Raw genomic sequence first — 21,033 nt, forward strand, 5'->3', positions numbered from 1 at the left:
AAAAAAAAGCTTAATATTTATTTGTTTACTTTGTTAAACATTTCTTTCAATGTAAGTGGTTTAAGTTGCTTCGTTTTTATGTGATAATACTTTCTCTTTAATTCTATAAACAGCCAAAATTTCTTGTTCAGTTACAAAGTTCCGCTGTTCAAGTCCTATAATTGCTGTGTCGAGAATACTGACTAATTTGTCAATCGAAATTTTTTCGTTTTCAATAACCTCTGTGTCACTTTCTTCGCTATCGGAAGCAAATTATAATGATGAGGAATTTGATTTAAATCATATCAAAGATGGAGTACATCGAGATGAAATACTACATTTAGTAAGGAATTATAAGCCAAATAAAATAAAAACATCTAATGGCTATTAATAAAGCACCTGCCCATTAAATATATACTATATATACATGCTTACATGAACACATGCATACATATATACATTTCTGGCTAAAATTCCATAAGCGGGGTAAGTTGGCGCCAAACTATTTTGGTCTTCAAAATTTGGAGAATTTTTAGGCGCACTAAATGAAAGCACTAAAATGTGATTTTTAAATGTAAACAGAATAGTAACTTTTAAGTTTTGCAGTAGTGAAACGCAGTTATTTTATGTAAAGATAATAGTAAAATGAGATGATAAAATACTAGATGAGTAAAACAAAGTTCAACAGCTTTGCAAGTAAAAGCATAGTCCTATATATATGTAATTCATCATAAAATATAGAATGAACAATTCTTGTAAATAATTATTGAGTAAAGAAATGTATACACATATCAAATCAGAGCACTGCAAAGTCAGTTTTAAACGTAAACAGAATAGCAAATTATGCGTATTCAGCATCATAAAACTAACTAAAATATTCAAGTCACTATCGTCATGGAATTCAACACACAACTTTCGTTCAAAGCTTTAAATATTCCACATCTTTCGATTGCCACATGCAAGAAACAAAACTAAAAAAAATTAACTAAATAAAATTAAATGAAAAGATTCATAAATTATAAACTTCATGTCATATGAAATCCAACATTCTCCCACCAACAACAGCTTAACCTTCTGCAAATATTTATATAAATATAATATTAAACATATATATAACAATAATATTAAACAGTAAAACTTTTAAAAACAAACACAGTATTTCAAAATCAAATTAAAAAAAAAAAATCTGGCTACACTAAATTCGTGCTCTTACATTTACCGAAATAAAGCTCTAGGTTTGCCACAAGAAAACATACAGCCGGAAACCACAAACAAATTAAAATCATGCCAAATAAAAAAACTCTCGCCAAGCTTGGTGCTCACCCCGATTATGGAATTTGAACCACATTTCTGAATCTGCTCCTGATAATAAAAGAGTACCTCTGTTTAATATGAAAATGAAATATTGCTGAATTTAAATTATTATCAGATTAATGTAATAACTTGAGTAAGAAATATTTTCTTAGTATTTGATTACTTAACTATCATACTTTTTAAATTAATATTGAAATGAATACTTGATATTTAGGATGCTCTGAAGAAAGGATAAAATGCCAACTTTTATGTGCGAGCATTTTGAGACTTGCAGGCGAAATCTATACAAATGAAGCTGCAAAACATCACTCTGTGTGCAAAGAAATTGATGGTGTCTTGTCTTTATTTCTGGAAAACAGTACTTGGAATATACTTGTAAGTATTTAAATATTTTTATTTTCTATTCTAAATTAAGACAAAATTCTAATACAGTCAAAAGTCGTTAATCCGGACTCGTCGGGACTTCGGCGATTCCGGATTATCGATTTTTTCGGATTATCGATCATCAGTTTAAATCTGGTAAGATGGCATGCAAAAATTATAAAATTAAAAATATGAAACCATAATTTATGAAATAAAGAACAGTTATAATCTAAAGGGTATCAAAATTTACAAAAAAAAAAAAAAAAAAAAGCTTAATTTTTATTTGTTTACTTTATTAAACATTTCTTTCAATGTAAGTTGTTTAAATTGCTTCATTTTATGTGATAATACTTTCTCTTTTATTCTATAAACAGACATAATTTCTTGTTCAGTTACAAAGTTCCGCTGTTCAAGTCCTATAATTGCTGTGTCGAGAATACCGACTAATTTGTCAATCGAAATTTTTTCGTTTTCAATAAACTCTGTGTCACTTTCTTCGCTATCGGAAGCGAATTATAATGACGAGGAATTTGATTTAAATTATATCAAAGACAGAGTACATCGAGATGAAATACTACATTTAGTAAGGAATTATAAGCCAAATAAAATAAAAACATCTGCCCTGAAGATAAGAATAGTGCTGACAGATCAACTTCCAAACCATTGCGCGCTGCGGCTTCCCTCCCCGCCGCATAGCAGCGTGAAATTGATAAACAGATTTTTAAATGGTTAGATAAACAAAGGATATGCCTTTATCCATTTTTTTGCAGCAATTCCACTTTTAGTTAAACGGACTTCGAAACATATTTTCGCTTTGCAGATCCTTTACATATTAGTAAATATATATCAGAAATTTTATTTGACATAATCGAAAGTTCAAGCTTACTTTTATAAAATTGCTCTAACAGTCTGCAAAAATTAGTAACCCGGATCCAATTCGAAGATTAAGGAACAATGCAATCTGCAACGTTAACTGAATTAGATAACTTTAGCTTAGCTTATACCATCTGTTATACATTAAACACGCATTCGTAAACGTATTTTGCGCATGCGCACACGCATATTCGCAGCCGTGAAGGTCTTATGTGCATGCGTTAAAGCGGCACATGCGCAGAAAGTTTGTAGCTTTGAGGTCCGGATTATAGATCATTCTGGATTATAGGTGTCCGAATTAACGACTTTTGACTGTAGTTCATTTTGAGGAATCAGTAGAAAAGTATGTATTTTATGTAAATAATTTGGGCTGATCTTTAGAATATGGTAACTGGTAGTTTGACATTTTGGAGGCGGTAAAGGTTACTACCTGGGACTTTGGTAATAATGTGAGCAGTACTCAGTTCCGATTACGCATTATTTTGTGTGAGGGAAATGAGAGATCATGGGATATGTCATGTGATATTAATGGATGAATTACGGTTCTTTAATCGGAAAAGGGGGGAATTTGGAAAAATATCTGTGGCTGTATATTATTTTGTATTAAGCTTCATTGTGTGTTGTGTGAAGTAGGGTTGAATAATTTTGGGATTGTATGGCGTTGTCTAAAGTGAATTCTAGATATTTAATGCGTTTGTGTGATAATTCAAAAGAATTGGTTGAATGGTGCATGAGTGTAGGTTTAATTGCGGGTAAGTATGAATGTCCAAAATGTGGGAATGAAATGAGATTGTGTGAAAGGAAGGATATTACTGATAAGTTTGAATGGCGGTGCAAGAAATCTGGTGAAAATGGACATTTTGTGAAACGGAGTGTTAGGAAGGGTACGTGGTTTGCTGAAATTCATTTGAGTATGGGTGAGATTTTATTGATTTCTTATTATTGGGTGAATAGATTGGCAGTTGACTATTGGATTTTGGATTTAGAAATTAGCAGTAGGACTGCAGCTGATTGGAATTCTTTTTGTAGGGAAGTGTGCATGGAATTTTGCGAAAATGATATGGGTATGCTTGGTGGTATGAGTGTTATTGTGGAAATTGATGAGAGTAAGTTTGGGAAGCGGAAGTATCAGAGAGGTAGGAGAGTGGAAGGAAAATGGGTGTTTGGTGGGATTGAAAGGGGTAGTAATAAATGTTTTTTTTTAAGGTTGTGCGAGATAGAAGTAAAGATTGTTTATTAAGTTTTATAAAAGAATATATTCTACCGGCTACTGTAATTATTTCAGATTGCTGAAAATCGTATGAATGTTTGGAAGATGAAGGTTTTAAACATCTTGCTGTGAACCACAAATATTATTTTAAAGATCCAGAAACAGGTGCATATACCAATACAATAGAGGGCACGTGGAGTGCTATAAAAAGCGCCATTCCGAGGCATTGTGATAAAGAGAATTTTGCTTTTTATTTAGCGGAGGAAGTGTGGAGGAAAAAATTGTTCAATAATTTTATTGAATCCAGAATAAAAGTGTATCCACCATGTAAGCAAGATTCTGAAGAAGATTAGGTAAGTTAGTATTTTTAATTATTTGAGGATATTATTTTTATGCATTGTTCTAAATGTAAGGTGGAAGTAAAGTAATTTGGTATTATTGTGAAAATTGTTATTAGCAATGATTTAGTTTAAAGTAATTAGGATTGTAAGCTAATTTTTATTAATTTAATGTATGTGCTTATTTATATTTTAAGTAGTGTTTTTGAATTTAATTATATTTTAATTAAATGATAGTTATTTTGTGAATTTTATGTTTGTAGGAATTTGGTATACGTTTTAGTTGAAGTAAACGTGCATGGAATTAATTTAAATATTTGACACTAAGTATTTGTAATGTTTGCGGTATGAGTTCATTGGTGACGTTTATAATATAATAGATAATTTAGAGGTAAAAGTTTTTGGATATTTTATTTATTTTATACGTGGAAATGTTCATATTTGGAAAGGGTATATACTTTTTTGTTATTAGGTAATTTCATATATGTTCTTTTTAACGGGTTTAAAGATTCAGAAAATTGTCATGCATTTTCGTGAAATTTTTCTAATTTATGAGAAAAAAGCAGTGTACATGGATATGGTGAAGAGTGTGCGCAATGCCATTTTTGTGCAATTCTGGGATTTTTTTTTTAAGTAAAAATAAGTCGACGTGTACATGGTTTAGTGATATTTTAATTAGGTTGATCTTTAGATTATGGTAATTTGGCGATTTTTTTGGCGACCAACTCTCCTACAGCAACCCTCTATTTTTTTTTTTTCCGCCGCCATTTTCTCTTCACGAAGTAAAGACATGTTTCTTTTCTTTTTATCTACTGAACACTTCTTCCAACAATCTACTAGCCGAATTACACTTATGCTAGAAATTTTATCTAACAAAACTGCTTAATCATGACAAATATTCACTGCAAAATTGGGAAAAAGTGCACAATACCATACTCCTTACGTGTTTTTCAAAATAACACATACACATAAACCATGTACACGTCGACTTATTTTTACTTAAAAAAACATCCCAGAATTACACAAAAATGGCATTGCGCACACTCTTCACTATATCCATGTACACTGCTTTTTTCTCATAAATTAGAAAAATTTGATGAAAATACATGACAATTTTCTGAATCTTTAAACCCGGTAAAAAGAACATATATGAAATTACCTGATCGCGAAAAAGTACGTACCCTTTCCAAATATGAACATTTCCACATATAAAATAAATAAAATATCCAAAAACTTTTACCTCTAAATCATCTATTATATTATAAACGTCACCAACGAATTCATACCGCAAGCATTACAAACACTTAGTGTCAAATATTTAAATTATTTCCATGCACGTTTACTTCAACTAAAACGTATACCAAATTCCTACAAACATAAAATTCACAAAATAACTATAATTTAATTAAAGTTTAATCTTTGGATTATGGTAACTTGGCGATTTTTGGTGAAAATTTGGCAACCAATCCTGCTACAGCAACCTCCTACTTTTTTTTTAGCCGCCATTTTGTCTTCACGAAGTAAAGACAAGTTTCTTTTTTTTTATTTACTCAACATTTTTTCCAACAATCTGCTAGCTGAATTATGCTTATGCTAGAACTTTTATGGAACAAAAGTGCTTAATCATGACGAATGTCAGCTGCAAAATTGGGAGAAAGTGCAGAATCACAAACTCCTTGCCGCGTTTTTCAGAATGGCACATATACACAGTAACCATGTACACGTCGACCTATTTTTACTTTAAAAAAATCCCAGAATTGCACAAAAATGGCATTGCGCACACTCTTGACTTTATCCATGTACACTGCTTTTTTCTCATAAATTACAAAAAATTGCACGAAAATGGAGGAAAATTTTGTGAATCTTTAAAGTCGGTAAAAAGGACATATATGAAACTACCTGATCACGAAAAAGTATATACCCTTTCCAAGGATAAACATTTGCACATATAAAATAAATAAAATATCCAAAAACTTTTCCCTCTAAATTATCTATTATAAATGTCACCTGCGAATTTATAACGAAAACATTAAAAATGGTTGCAAATACTTAGTGTCAAATATTTAAATTATTTCCATGCACCTTTACTTCTACTGAAACATATTCCAAAATGCTACAAACATATAATTCACAAAATAACTATAATTTAATTTTAAAATATAATTAAATTAAAGATTTTTGATGAAATTGCATCATTTTGAATAGTTTCACTCTTTTAGAAATATGGGTTTGGCAACAATTTTTCATCGTATTTCTTATGTCACTGTTTTTAAGAGATTGGCATATTTCATTGTCATTTTTTTTATATATAATACATTGTTATTGATTTTTTTTTATATAGTTGTTCTGCAGAGTAAAATTGTGCGCAGAATTTTTTGTTTTTTGAGTTTCTTTCATGTTATTTTTTTCTTATTTCACTGTCTGTAAGATATTGAAAAGTTTTGCATGATTTTTTTCTTCAACGGAAAGTTGGTTAATTTTTTTAAGGATAATTAATATTTGTATTAAGGGATATAGCTTATTTCATTGTAATTTTTTTTCTCTTGAAAATATAAGATAAAATATCATTAATTATACTTTGCTTTTCAGAATTTTTTGTTTTTTGTATTCTTTTATGTTATTTATTGCTCATTTCACTGTTTTTAAGATATTGACAAGTTTCGAGTGATTTTTTTAGGAAGCAAAGTTCTTAATCTCCTTTATACCATTCGAGTTCTTAGGATTTTGCGAAGGGAAGTTGGTTAATTTATTTATTAGGATAATTGATATTTGTATTAAGGGATATTGCTTATTTCATTGTAATTTTGTTATACATAAAAATTTTTTTTACAAAGTTGTTCTGCAGAGTAAAATTCTACGCAGTTTTTAAATTTAACGTTTGGTGTTCCCTTCAGCCATTTTTCCGGTACATTTAAAAGCCAGACGAATGCTGGCAGCGAAGCTGCTAGTACATTATAAACAACTCTTAGTTTTGTTTTCAAAACTGAACAACAACAAGGGTACATAAATATGTAGATTCAAGTTGCTATATTTTGCATTAATGCAAATTACTGAAAGTATTCTATAATTGTTTATGTTCTGAGAATGGCATTGTATATTTTATTATGTCATTTATATGTCATTTCAAGAAAATCGATTGAAATTGATGTAAAATAATTGATTTTGTTTAATGTTTTGCTTTTGAATATGTATATTTGATGTGTACTAAATCCATATATATATTTTATGGTGTACTAAAAGTTTTAGGCATGCATTTTGAGGAAATTTATCAACTTTCAATTAAGCATGACTTATTTAGCGAAAGGGAAGAAACAGGATTTAGTTGAATTAGGAGAGGCACTAGTTGTAGTGAAGGAGGAAATTTTTAGAATTCCTGAAATAAGTAATGCTCTAATTACTAGTTCCACGTATGATGCAGAATTTACAAAAGAATGTTTTAACCACATCATAAATGATAGGAAAGAAATGGATAGAACAGCGTGCTGGGGAGAGAGAGAAAATGAATGGTTGTTTAAATTGGAGAGATTAAAACTAACATTATGGCTACTGGAGCAAAGTCTGCAGTGGTGTCTTCTATTGTAGACACAGAAATGCGTAATTTAAAGCTAAATAAGTTTGTTCCTAAAACAGCTGACCTGAGTTTATTTCTGAAGTTGTTTGAGATGCAATTAAACCTTCTGAAGGTACCAATTTCAAAATGGCTAGTCTATCTTATTGGTGTTCTGCCAACCGATGTTGCAAAACCAATTGCAAAAGAATCTTCTGATGAGGCTCAAGGTTATCAGAAAATTAAACAAATTCTCTTAAAATGCTTCAAATTGAGTGCTGAGAAATTTCAACAATACAAAACTATTTTGATGGGTGGTTTAAAGATTCAAAAGTCATTATATTTGAAGATTTAAAGGATTTGGTGCTGGTATACCAAATTAAGAACGTTCTAGAGATAGAATTAAGAAGATTATATGAGATTATAGAGAACACTTTTTAAATAGCTGAAGTAAGTGGAACAACCCACTTCAGCTTATGGACAAATTAGATCTGTATGAAGAAGTTAGACACATACGAAATAAAAACGTTAGTAAGGAAAGTAAGTTTCAACAATGAGATGGTCCCAAGAGTTGTATAACATACTAAAAATGCCTCATCAAGCAAATAGAAAAAATGGAGATTGATCAACTGTTAGTTGCTATAGTTATGGGAAGTCAGGTTTTATTGATGTTAAATACCCCTTCTATTTCCCTCCTTTAAAAAGCAGAAGCTGATTTCATAGATGTATACCTAACGTGACCAGACGTCTGCCCCTTTTTATAATTCCGAGTCCTGGTGTCCCCAAAATGGACTGTGAGAAGCAAAATTGTCCTGTTTCAGAAACCACGCAAAAATTCGAGTAGCAGACAGCTGGCCACCGCCCTGCATTCCGCCGCGATGTGATGGCCGCCCCAACCGGACAGGAGCTGGTGGTGTGCGAGAGCGAGACCGCATCGTCGTCGATGCAATGATAGCAGAGAGTGGCTAAAACATCATATCGCTCGTGTTTTGTTGACTTATTGACTATTGTTTGACAAACTTTTCATTTTCCCACTTCTCGCTATTTGTTTTGTTTTTGTTTGATGCTCGTGTAGTAAATAATTTAAATTTCTTTTGCTTCGGAATCACAAGTTAAAATGCCAAAATGCAAGTATTCATTCAATGTTAGCTTACAAGAAAAATATCCATTTATCAAGCAAATAAATACTCCATCAGATGTAAGATGTGAAAAGTGTACAGAATTTAGTGTTTCCCACAGTGGTGGCGGTGATATTGAACAGCATTTAAAGTCTGACAAACATAAAAATGTCGATCATGCCGCCGCTTCAAGTTCTTCATTGTTAAACTTTTCCAAGAAATCAGACGCGCCAACTTTGAAGGACTTGGATATCGCCGCGGCAGGGCGAAGGAAAAAGGGGATTTAGAGTATATATTAGTCACTATAGTGGTTTAGAGGTAAACATTTACTTACATTTTAAGAAGACTTGTTTATGGTTTTTCCTTCAGCAAAATATCCAAAAAATGTCCCATTTCTGAAAGTCAACAATTGCAAATGTTACACTGCATCTATCACAGTAGACAATCTATTATTCATAACTAAAACATTCTACTTAAAAACCAAAAAATATTATTTGGATTAAAGTTTCCTTCAACAGAACAATATTTTTTTTTAGTCCAAAGGGGCTTTGTCCCTTGGACTGTTTTTTTATTGAATTTTTTATTTCCATTGAAGGACTGTTTTTTTATTTTGTGATTTTGCATTGAAAACTTTAAAAGGCTATATCACTTTTCAAATCATTGCCACCAAATACTGTCACCATGTATTATATTTGAAGAAATAAATAATGAAGAATCTGCATAAATGTATATATGTTTCTCTTATTCTGATAGAACAACGGTACCTAGAGCCATCCAGTTTTGAATAATGTAATCCTACAGTGAATATGGGCATCTGAAAGCCCAAATTTGAAATTTGGAATTTGTTTTGTTATCGATTTCATGTTTTGTAAAACTTTGACAAATTCAACGAGTTAAAAGTGAGCAATGGCAACACTCTGCAGGGGGGGGGACCTTTTGCAAAGAAAAATAAGGAAGCCATGGCCTTTGAAATAAATAAAGAAATCGTAGCTAAACATAAGCATGGTGTAAGAGGGATGGAATTGACGAAGACTTACGGCCTTTCCACATCGACAATCTGCACTATTCTGAAGAAGGAAAAAGGTGAGAAACTTAATGTAGGCAAAGGAGTTACCGTTACTTCCAAGCACTGTCTAGAACTCCTAGAAGCTGTTGTTGGCGTGGATTAACAAGAAGCAGATAAAATAGATGTCGGAAGCAATCATTTGTCTGAAGCTATCATAATGGTAAACTACAGTTATGTTATTTACCAGTGTTATTTATTAGAAAAATTGATTTTTATGTTGATATTTTTGGGGGTGCAGAATGGATTAACTGGATTTCCATTACTTTTAATGGGGAAGTTTTTTTCTAGATATGAGGAATTCGCTATACGAGCATTGAGCTTGTATAGCGAATGCTCGTATGAGTGATCTGACGAATTATACTCGTATCTCGAGGTTCCACTGTATAATACCACATCAGGAAAAAGCACCTATGTGATTAGATCAATATTTGATCTGTTTAATGATGGGAGTGGCTGATTTGTGCTTGGAATCACTACAGCTACACCCTTTCGATCATTTTTAATATGATACAAGGGGTCGCAACTGGCTGTTGCAGGCATGGTTGTGAACCCTATGCATCGATGTGATTGATCATTGCATTGGTGGGCTGTTTTCCTTGTGTGTGAGTATCCATCCCTAGCTAGGCTCTTTATTGAACTGCTGGACATAGTGCTGTGGTGCATGTGACTTTTTCATTTGTTCCGCAAGTGGCAGGAGGTGCATAATCTTAATATGTCATTGTCACCAATGTGTCAATCCTGTGCATTAGCTCACTTTCTCCCTGGTGCTTTTGTTCATGTTGCCATTTATCAGCTCAAATCAGAAGTACAGTGCTGCATGGCCCTCCAGTGTCCTCGAAGGCGGTAAATGTCAACAATTAATATCATCCGACACATGTTACTAATTGTTGACATTTGTGGTATGAATTGACAGTGCCTTGCTCAAACATGTTTCATAGTTGAAATGACTTCAAGCAAGCTTTTTATGACATTGCTTTCATCACATGCTGTATTTTTTCAATATTCACTGTATCCACCCAATTTATGCTCTAGTTTCTAACATTTTACAATTTATGCTCTAGTTTCTAACAGAATTGGTTGTTAGCACCTCAAAAAAAAAAAAAAAAAAAAAAAAAAAATCTTATAGGAATTATTGTTTTCACTTTTTTATCAAATCACAATAAATAATGGTTGTTAAATAATGTATTTCTTTTATCTTTGATTTTATAAAAGCATGTCACTGAATGCAACATAATCACTGAAAACAATATTCTACAACTGCTATTTTATACCATGAGTGTTATTAGTAAAATTGGTTTCTAGAATCTATATTATTTTCATTCAAAATAAAATCCTAAGAGTTGTGAGGAAATTTTTTATTAGCTTAAAAGTTTTTCTCTGTTTCTTTTTACATTTAAAAACGTTTTTTACATTTTAAAAATTTTTTATAACATTTGATGTAGACTGTTTTTCAAGGTGTTGTGTTATAATCTGGTTTTTAAAATTCCAGTTTTTTTTTATTTGTATTTTTATTAAATCTTGCTTTCAGTTCGAAAATTGTGTTTCTTCATTTCTCATCTATCTTCTAAGTTGTCTGAAATAATAGAATCTACTATTTTCTAGTTTTCTGTAGCTTTATTTAATTACTCCATAATTCCGTATCTCGATTATTACTTTATTTAATGTTAATAATGTCTGAGTGTATGTATGTCACACGAATATCCTGTTTTCTGTAGTCTATACTATTAGGTTGTTAGGAAAGTAATTTAATTGTTTCATGAGAAAAAAATTCCTTGCAATATATAAATGTTCTATTGAATTATATACTAATCATTTTGGTCCAGTACTTTTTGCCATTTTTTTTGGTGGTAGCATAATTCTATAACCATAAAAATTTTGACCATCGCTTTTCATTTTTGGCATTCTCATTTTATTACACTGCTCGACATTGAAAATGCAATACCAAGAAAGAGTGGTCAGAAATTTATGCAAATTTTAGAGTAGACACACATCACTGAGTTATGCGAATGATGTGAAATGCACAGCTCTCCTACGCACGTGAAATAAGATATAAGGGAAGGAACGTGCAGAATGAGCAATATTCGTGTTGTTATTTCTGCCAGATGAATTATCGAAGAAAGGTGGGTTTTTGTCCCGCAGGATACGTGTAATAGGAGAGAATGCCATGTCGCCGTCAATGGAGGCACTTCCAGCAGATAGACGATTTTACAAAGGCTATGGTGATCGGACTGAGAAGGGCAGGTTGATCCTTACGTGAAATTGCAGCTGATACCCACATGGATGCACGGTGCTTCAGCTAGTACAAGGAAATGTGTGAAGAATGAGGGGTGCAGGTGCAGCCAGAGTGACGTCAGCACATGTGGATTGAAGCATCTGCCGACAAGCTGTGGCCATCCCCCAGTCACTTGCACCGTGATTCTGTAGCATGTGCAAGATACCCTGCATGTTTCCGTGTCGACCAGAACCATTTCCTGTCGATTGGTTGAACGTGGCCTGCACTCACGGCGTTCGTTAAGAAGACTGCCATTGACCCCATAGCATCGACGCCAACATTTAGAATGGTGCTGGACTGGAGCAATGTGGATGACAGAATGGCGAAGCGTTGTGTTCTCAGATGAATCATGCTTCTGTTTATCCAGTGACAGTCGCCGCATACATGTCTGGCATCGACGTGGAGACAGATCTAATCCGGCAGTAACTGTAGAACGCCCCATCGTGCGACAACGTGGCGTAATGGTTTGGAGCGCTACTGCCTACGATTCCTGGCCACCCTCTAGTTCGTATTCAGGGCACTATGATAGCCCAGTGATACTTGGATAATGTACTGCGGCCGGTGGCAATCCCCTACCTTCAGGGGGTGCCTAATGCAATTTTTCAGCAGGATAACACCCGACCACACAGTGCTCGCATCTGCCAACATGCTCTGCAAGGTATAGAGGTGCTTCCCTGGCCACCGTACTCTCCTGACCTGTCACCAATTGAACATGTGTGGGATGTGATTTGATGCCGTTTGCAGACTCTGCCCCTGCTTCATTCAGAAGATGAACTGTGGCAAATGGTTGAAAGGAAATGGAGAACCATTCCTCAGGACACCATCTACACTCTTATTGACTCTATGCCTAGACGTGTTTCTTCGTGCATCGCTGTCCGCGTTGGTCTTGCATCCTACTGAGCTGACGCCATTCTCACTCTGTATTCTGACTATCATTTTGAAATAAAGATCACTTATTGCTGCTTTCTGTCTGTGTCTTATTTCCAAATTTCATCAGTTTCTAACCATTCCTTGTTGGTGTTGCATTTTCAATGTTTCAATGTCGTATTTAAAATAATTTTGTATAGGCCAGAATAAGAATAATCTGAGGGTGCCAAATACTGAGATCATACTGGGTGTGGTAGTACAGCCCATCCAAGCTAAACATCTGATAAGTTAAACATGTGCAAGATCTGGCTTTATCATAGTGAAATATAACACCTTTTCTATAGGTCAATTCTGTTGGATGATATCACTGAATTTGTTCAATAGATGACAGAATTCACTTGCATTTAACTTTATAAACAATCTGTTTCTCATTGTTAGTTATGATTCATGTGAAAGTGATTAATGTTCGTGATATTTCAGAAGCTAGGTATAGATGACAATGTTACATTCCAAATCTCACTTTTTAAGTATACAAGGAATATATATATCAATCCTTGAAAGAAGGCTAGGTTGTTTCATGTGACTGTAAATAGTTGAATTTGGCAAAGATAATCAACTTCGAGTGGCCTTTCAGAACATGGTGTCGTATTCAATATCAAAATTGCCAGAATGAAATTTTAAGAACCACTTTTGGCACTGGTATTTATTGACACAATTTTGCCATTATATTTCATCATTTTTTGTTTAACAGCTTTCTTATCTTTTTGATAATAAAAAGCAAAATATATCGAAAAATGCTACTTTCGATTTTCCATGTTTGATGAGGGGAAAAAAAAATTGCACGGAATGAAAAAGACTTTTTTTATAAATAAGCCTTGAAATGCCAGCTCTCAAAATATATAACAGTGTGGTTTAGAATGAAGTTAGCTGGTTTAAAATACAACTAATATTTTTGATGGCCAAAAAAAAATATATATGTGAAACTACTTAATGTGAAGAACCAGATATTGTCTGCAGTAAATTTTGGAATGTATTTCTTGTAGGTATGAACACAATATTATGTATTTTTATAACAGAATGAGCCACAAGAAAGCACTACTTCTAATGCTGGTGTCATGCTTTTTAGAGAAGGCCATAACCTTTTGCCTTCTGTCTGCATTGTTTGTTTATTTGTCAACTTTGCATTACCAAATAAAACATTGTTCCAGCTTTATTTTGCCTTTCTATTGACTCCTTGTCTGCATATCACATCAGAAAGATGATGCCATTTTGATGTATTATCATTGGAGGCTGGATACATTTTCATTGTCTGCCCTGTATTATTAATAATAGTAGTTTCATTTACAGAAATAATATTTTTCTTTTCAGGTTCAGAACTTTTATAACATTCAAGACAAGTATTTGGTTTGGGCTTTTATTAAAGCATTAACTGCTCTCTTGTACTGTTTATCTAAAACGTCTTTCAAGAAACACCTTGAAGTTTTTCTTCAGAAACTGGAAATGACAGGCTTTGATGAGAGTAATGTGCCAGTTTTAGAATTGCTGATTTCATTAGTAAACAATTGTTTGAAGTCGCCCAGCATTACTTCTAATAAAAGCAAGTGTAGAGGTGCTGTCCACTGCATTGTGGAATCCGTTAAAGGTTAGTTTCATTTTGGAAAACTTTAATGCCAAAAATAAATATATTTTGTAAAAATTACATAGACCTGTGAAATTTAACTTCATGTTTTTTTTTTTTTTTTTAAACTTGTAGCATTCTGAAGTGTTGCAAAACTTGAACAAAAGTAGTTTTTTATATTCATAAATTAAAACGTACATAATTCATAAATTCGACATAAAAGTTTTTTATATTCATAAATTAATACTTTGCAGGCAAATAAAAGGCTGATCACATTCCCTCCCTGATGCTACGGAATCTCTTCCCCCCCCCCCCCCCCCCCGGTTAAGAAACTCTCCTCTAGACATGTTTGGTTAATTTGGTTACAGAAATATAGAGAGATGTCAAATTTTATACTTGAATATCTCTTACAATATATTTTTTAGATGAGATTTTTATGTTTCTGGTAAGAAAATATTCAGATCATGCAAATGCATCTACAAGGTGTGTTCGAAAAGTTCGGTGATTGGTCTCATAATTAAAAAACCGCACCAGTTAGGATCTTGCACTCACGCAGACGCAGTGAGAGAAATGTCATTTAGAGCCATCTAACGGCCATTTTACGACAGATAAGAGGAAGCGCACGCTATGAGCAGATTAACACAGTCAGTGTGAGAAAGATTGTCAGTGTGACATGGAGCAACGCATAAACATAAAGTTTTGCTTCAAGTTTAGGCAAAACGGCGACGGAGACACATGACATGTTAGTGAAAGTTTACGATCAGGAAGCAGTGAGTAAAAAGTGTGTTTATGAGTGGTTTAAATGCTTTACAGACGGAAAGGAGGATGTCAAAGATGAGCCGCGGTCGGGGCGCCCTACAACAAGCACAACTCCAGACAATGTGGAACGAATTCGACGGATGCTTGTGGCAGATCGATGACTATCTTTAAGAATGATAGCTGGCGAATTGCAGATAAGCCTAGACAGTGTGAGCACCATTGTGCACAAACATTTACATAAACGTAAGATTTGCGCCTGGTTTGTACCGCACTCGATGTCAGACGAGCAAAAGCAATACCGGATGGAAACATCTGGAGATTTTATCGACATGTGTGACCGGAATCCGCAATTCTTGGAAACAATATTTACAGGGGATGAGTCGTGGTGCTATCAATATGATCCGGAGACCAAGCGGCAATCCATGGCATGGTGTTCAATGTCGTCACCCCCTCCCAAAAAAAGTCGTTTGACACAATCCAGGATCAAGACGTTGTTGATCGTCTTTTTCGACAGTAAGGGTTTGATGCATCATGAATTTGTACCCGCAGCTACAACCGTCAATGGGGAATACTACGAGGAGGTTTTGAAACGGCTGCTGCTACACATACCCCGGATTCAGCTACAGTACCGGAATGGACAGTGGAATCTGCTCCATGACAACGCCCAGCCGCACACTGCGATCTGTGTAACCCAATTCCTCGACAGGCACCAGGATTCAGTTTTGGATCACCCTTCATATTCTCCAGATCTGGCTCCCATGGACTTCTTCCTGTTTCCCCGCCTCAAAGGAGTTCTGAAAGGCCAACACTTTTTCGACATTACTGAGATCCAACAACGTGTGACAACGGTGCTTCGAGCCATACTGAAAGAAGCGTTTGCAGACAATTTCCAACAATTGTACACCCGATGTAAAAAGTGTATTGTTGCTAATGGCGAATACTTTGAAGGCCAGTAAAGCTATTTTGCTTGTTTCTCTTGTTTCTTTTTTTTTTATGGTAAAATTCACCGAACTTTTTGAACACATCTTGTATATTATCCAAGTATGCAGTGTTCTTCATTATACCTAGTTGATGAAAATGGCATGCAAAAGTTTTTGTTGGCCATAGATGTCAGTTTGAAGTACATAATTAGTCATTTCCATATTGGGGACATATCACTACTTTTTCATATAGCTGAGTGAGAGAAAAATGCTGCTCTTTGCTTACCAGAACCTTACTTCAAAACAGGGTGAGATGTAATAACTGATATATTTTTTATATTTGTAAATCTTAAGCATGGTTTCAAAAAAAATAGATTGATCTAAGTTGCAACAAAAGAAGATCTAGAAGGATTAAGAAAAAATAACTATATTCAATAATTTTTATTAAAGTTAGAAATACAATTCTGGTGTTTTATAAAAAGAATAAAAATGTACTTAATAAATTCACTCTTCAACTGAAAGATTCTCAAAATGAAAGAAAAGGCAGAGACTTATACTTTTTACAATTCCATTAAGTTTACGTTATAGACCAAATAGCTAAGAAACTGTTAAATCTGCATCATGATGCTAGCTAATGCATATTTATTTCAATATTTTATATCTTGTGGCTATAAATACTTTGCTCTTGTTAAGGAAACAATGGGAGAAAAATCAGAACAACGGATTACATTTTTAGTTAGCAGATGAACTAAAAGTTTAATTAATGATAATGATTTTATTTATTTATTATATTTCAAGAATTTTGAGTATATTTGAAGAAAGCTAAAAGATATCTTTCATAGAACAGTCCCAAAATTTTCAGTTGAACTACAACATTTTTAATTCAAACCGATGTTTAATTTGTCACCACGCGAAAAGCATTAATTGAGAAAGAAATTCCTTTTGTGACTATTAATAATTTAAGATACCAAATTTGAAAATGCATAAGATAAATAAATTTATGATTATTAACATTTATATCTCGAACCGCAAAGCAGGACAGTTTGACCCGTTTTATTTTTTCGTTAAAATTATGTCTAAACTTAGTTAAATGATATAGTACTCTGTTTTTTCACCAAAACTAGAAAAATTGTGTTTTATTTTGTTTAAAAGACACATTATACTTAAGGAAATAAAATTTTAAATAATACAATTTTCTAAAAATTTAGGTAATTACCATTGATTTATATAAAATTTTTAATGTAAATTCTGAGAAATATTGATTGTTACATAAAAAATAAAATGCTTTAGTTAACTAAAGTAATCACTTGTGCATATTTTTAGGTGTTTTCTATCTAGGGTCAAATTGACCCACGCCGCAGATCGAGGTATATTGGAAATCCTGCGGTTCTAGTGTTAAAGTGCAAAGGCAACAAAACTGCAGTTGTGTGGTCTGAATGTAAAGAAATGTATTTAAAACAAACAATAACCATAGCATTTTGCATCAAATGCTGGAATGGCAGTAATTTATTTTTAGTAATAATGTTTGATTATATATTGCAAATTTATGACATAATTATGATATAATATTTTATTAGTGTGTTATTTCCAAATTCTGTTTAAAAATATAACTAAATCTAAAGGAAAAATTTTATATATACAGGTTATATAGGAAACTCACATTTAATTTTATGTGACCTGAGAGAAAATAGTATATTATTATCATAACATTATTTATTGTAACAAATGCAGTATTTTTTTTAACAATGTATAATATTGAAAATAAATTACTTCTATCAGAATAACATTTACTGTGCATTTTAAATGTATTAAAAATAAAATATTTTAATATAAATAGATGAAAGTTTTTCAGTCTTTTCATGCGTTAAAGCTAATGCTGTATTTTTTCTATATTGTTTTTAATGATTTATTTTCTTTTAAAATTGCTAAATATTTCAAATTATGAAAATTACATCTAGTTTATTTTAATTGTTTTTAAATTATAAATCTTGCACTTTTTCCCCAGATCTTTGCTTTTGCTGTTGTGTGGAGTTATCTATTAGATGGGAACTATTTGTAAAACAGTTCAGAGAAATTTCAAGTTTTTCACAGGAAAGTAAAGTGTTGAACTCATTTCTTGTTCTCTGGAAATCTTTCTCTGAAATCCAACTAAGCGAAGATAAAAACTGCATATTTTTTAATGAGCAGTTTGCTGTTGAGTTTTTGTTTTATCCTTGTGGAATGTCTGTGACAACCTTTGAACTTTATCTGGACGTCATTATGCAGGTAAGCCTTTTTTTTTCATATATGTTTTATATAACTATCAAGGATAGGATTCCTTTAATATACTAGTTTATTAGAGCTGGTTTCTGTAGTATATTTATTTCTGAAAATTGGCTGTTAAAATTGAATTGTAATATTTATATCTTCTTAGTAACTAATTTTACTGCATATTTAGAGATAAAAATCTGTGATTTGTATATTAGCAATGATAAGCAACAGGGGATTTATTACACAATGACAGGCATAGAAATTTGTTCCATTTCTCTGTGGGTAAAATTGTTCAGAAACGTCCTTGTTGGTGAATTAGACATCCTGGAGGCTTTTACTTCAATAAAATGCTTTTGTTTCTGGTTAGTGATTCCAATCCTGCTTGCTCTTTACTGTCACCCTGTAAAAATTTTGTTTTGCAATTGCTTTTTGTTCATGTTTTGATTAGTAGATGGCAGTAGTGGTTTTGTTTTTAGTCATTTAGCTGGAACATTCTCAGCTTTCTTTCTGTTAAGCATATGTTTCTTTTTTTTCATTTTCTCTGTGCATCTGAAGAATATTTGGTACTCTAGCATTATACTCCCAATCTTAAAAAGAAATCCAGGGCAAAGCTATATATCAACAGAGTAGACAATCCTGAGTTTTACAAAAATGTGTTTATCAGGAACCCATCAAATGTTGTATGCACATAATGCCAGCATGTAATGTCAAATTTGCATGGTTTCTAAAGGGTGATTTCTGCTTGCTGGGAGTTAGTGTTAGAGTTTTTTATTTGTAATGAATTATAATATTGCTGTATGATTGCTATTAAAAAAGAAAGCACTACACTTTTTCAGAAATATGGCATTTAGCCTATTAGTAGAGAATGTAGGAGTCACATTCCATGAAGTTAATTTGTGCAATTCGTCATCAAGAAGGAAAGAGATCTACCACACATTCAATTTCTTTGCTCCTGATGAAGAGTGACCTGAACCTGTTTGCCCTAAAAATCGATAGTAATAATCTAAAACCTATGCCAAACACAAGGCTGTTGCTTTGCTTATTTAAGTAACAATGCATTTATTTGGGCCACATCTAATGGCATTCAAGAGAATCTGAAGGAAGGATTAAAAACTAAGGCCTCTTTCTCAAAATTAATGCAAGATGCAAAATAAATATTTAGCTACAGTTTTATTTCTTAAAATTTATCCTAAAATATAGTAAGGTTCTGGTATTAATAAGTGGATCTTATTTTCAAGTAAACATGAGAGTCTTTTCATTCCAAATATTTTTAAATTCTGATTAAGCAGTAGTCTATAAAATTTTCAGAACATTTCTAAAATTTGATAAGCTTGGGGGGGATTTTTACTTTTTGTTGTGGATAAATGATATAATGATCTATTGAAAAGCAGAATTTTGTGATTTTGTTTACTTGTCACTTTTTAAATGTTCTTGAGCCATCTTGTCAAAAATGTTCTATCTATACATTTTTACCCTCCTAAAAAAAATTACCAACTCATTGGCAACTTTGTTGAACCCATTTTTTCTCCCTTTTCGTCAAAATTATGGCATGAGGTTACCCTCTATTTCTCATGCCAGTGATATTTCTGGGCTGGAATGTTCAAAAGAAACACACCAAAAAGATTAAAAACAATTAAATTCTTATACCCAGAAACATTTTTATTTCTTATTTTACGTACCAGTACCCTTGATTTAAAGTTAAAAAAATTCCGAGAAATTAAAAATGAATACATATATCGTTCATACATTTATTTTAAAATTATTTTCTTGAATAAAAAAAAAATACGCACCTTTTTTACTGTTTTGTTGGAAATTACGCGATCGATAAGGGGTTAATTGCCATAAAATGTTCATTTGGCCCCTGCTACCACTCATATTGTAATAATAAATAAAATAATAAAAAATAAAAAGATTATTAAAAAAAGAAGCATTTTATAAAAAAATTAGAAAATTTAAGGGGGGGGTAACATAGATATATATAGCCGATGTATAAATTTTTACAGCTTGCGTATATTATCCAGCAAAATAATGGTTACATGTAAATTCATGTGTAGTCAAGCACAGTTTGGGTGTTGTTGTGGATATAATTTAATAAATACACCAAAAGCACAATAATCCTATACTGATTGTTGAAAGTAGTATTGTGAATAATCAGAAAGTACCAAACATTTTTTTTTTGGTACTCTTCTGTTATCAGGACTAGATTCAGAAATGTATGTATATATGCATGTATGTAGGGATGTATGTGTTCATGTATGCATATATGTATGTGTGTATGCACATACATACATATACACTTGCATACACACGTACATTTCAAAATCCGGTCCCGATAATAGAAGATTTTTTTTCTTTTGGTAAGTTAAAAAGACTTTCTCTTATATGTAAATTTAATTTTGGTACTGTTCTGTTATCAGGACTGGAGTCATTGCCAAATGTTCTGCTAAACTCGCCAAAAGATTGATTAATATGAAGTCGCAAATGTTTACTTTTAAAATTGTAAGCGTAAAAGAATACATTTCATAATTGGTAACGAGAA

General features: G+C 32.5%; 1 protein-coding gene across 2 annotated transcripts in view; it reads left to right on the forward strand.

Annotated features, from left to right (window-relative positions):
* lin (protein lines homolog) overlaps nt 1-21,033 on the forward strand; it is a 63,205-nt gene that overhangs the window by 3,763 nt on the left and 38,409 nt on the right. For both annotated transcript variants that reach the window (XM_035368630.2, XM_035368631.2), the window contains exons 2-4: nt 1,508-1,668; nt 14,316-14,589; nt 18,250-18,509. In XM_035368630.2, coding sequence (XP_035224521.1) covers nt 1,508-1,668; nt 14,316-14,589; nt 18,250-18,509 — 695 coding nt within the window. The remainder of the gene's footprint in view (nt 1-1,507; nt 1,669-14,315; nt 14,590-18,249; nt 18,510-21,033) is intronic.

This window comes from Stegodyphus dumicola, chromosome 4 (assembly GCF_044657685.1).
Source record: "Stegodyphus dumicola isolate Sdum_Otavi_A_Nest chromosome 4, ASM4465768v1".
In the NCBI taxonomy this organism is placed as follows: domain Eukaryota; kingdom Metazoa; phylum Arthropoda; class Arachnida; order Araneae; family Eresidae; genus Stegodyphus; species Stegodyphus dumicola.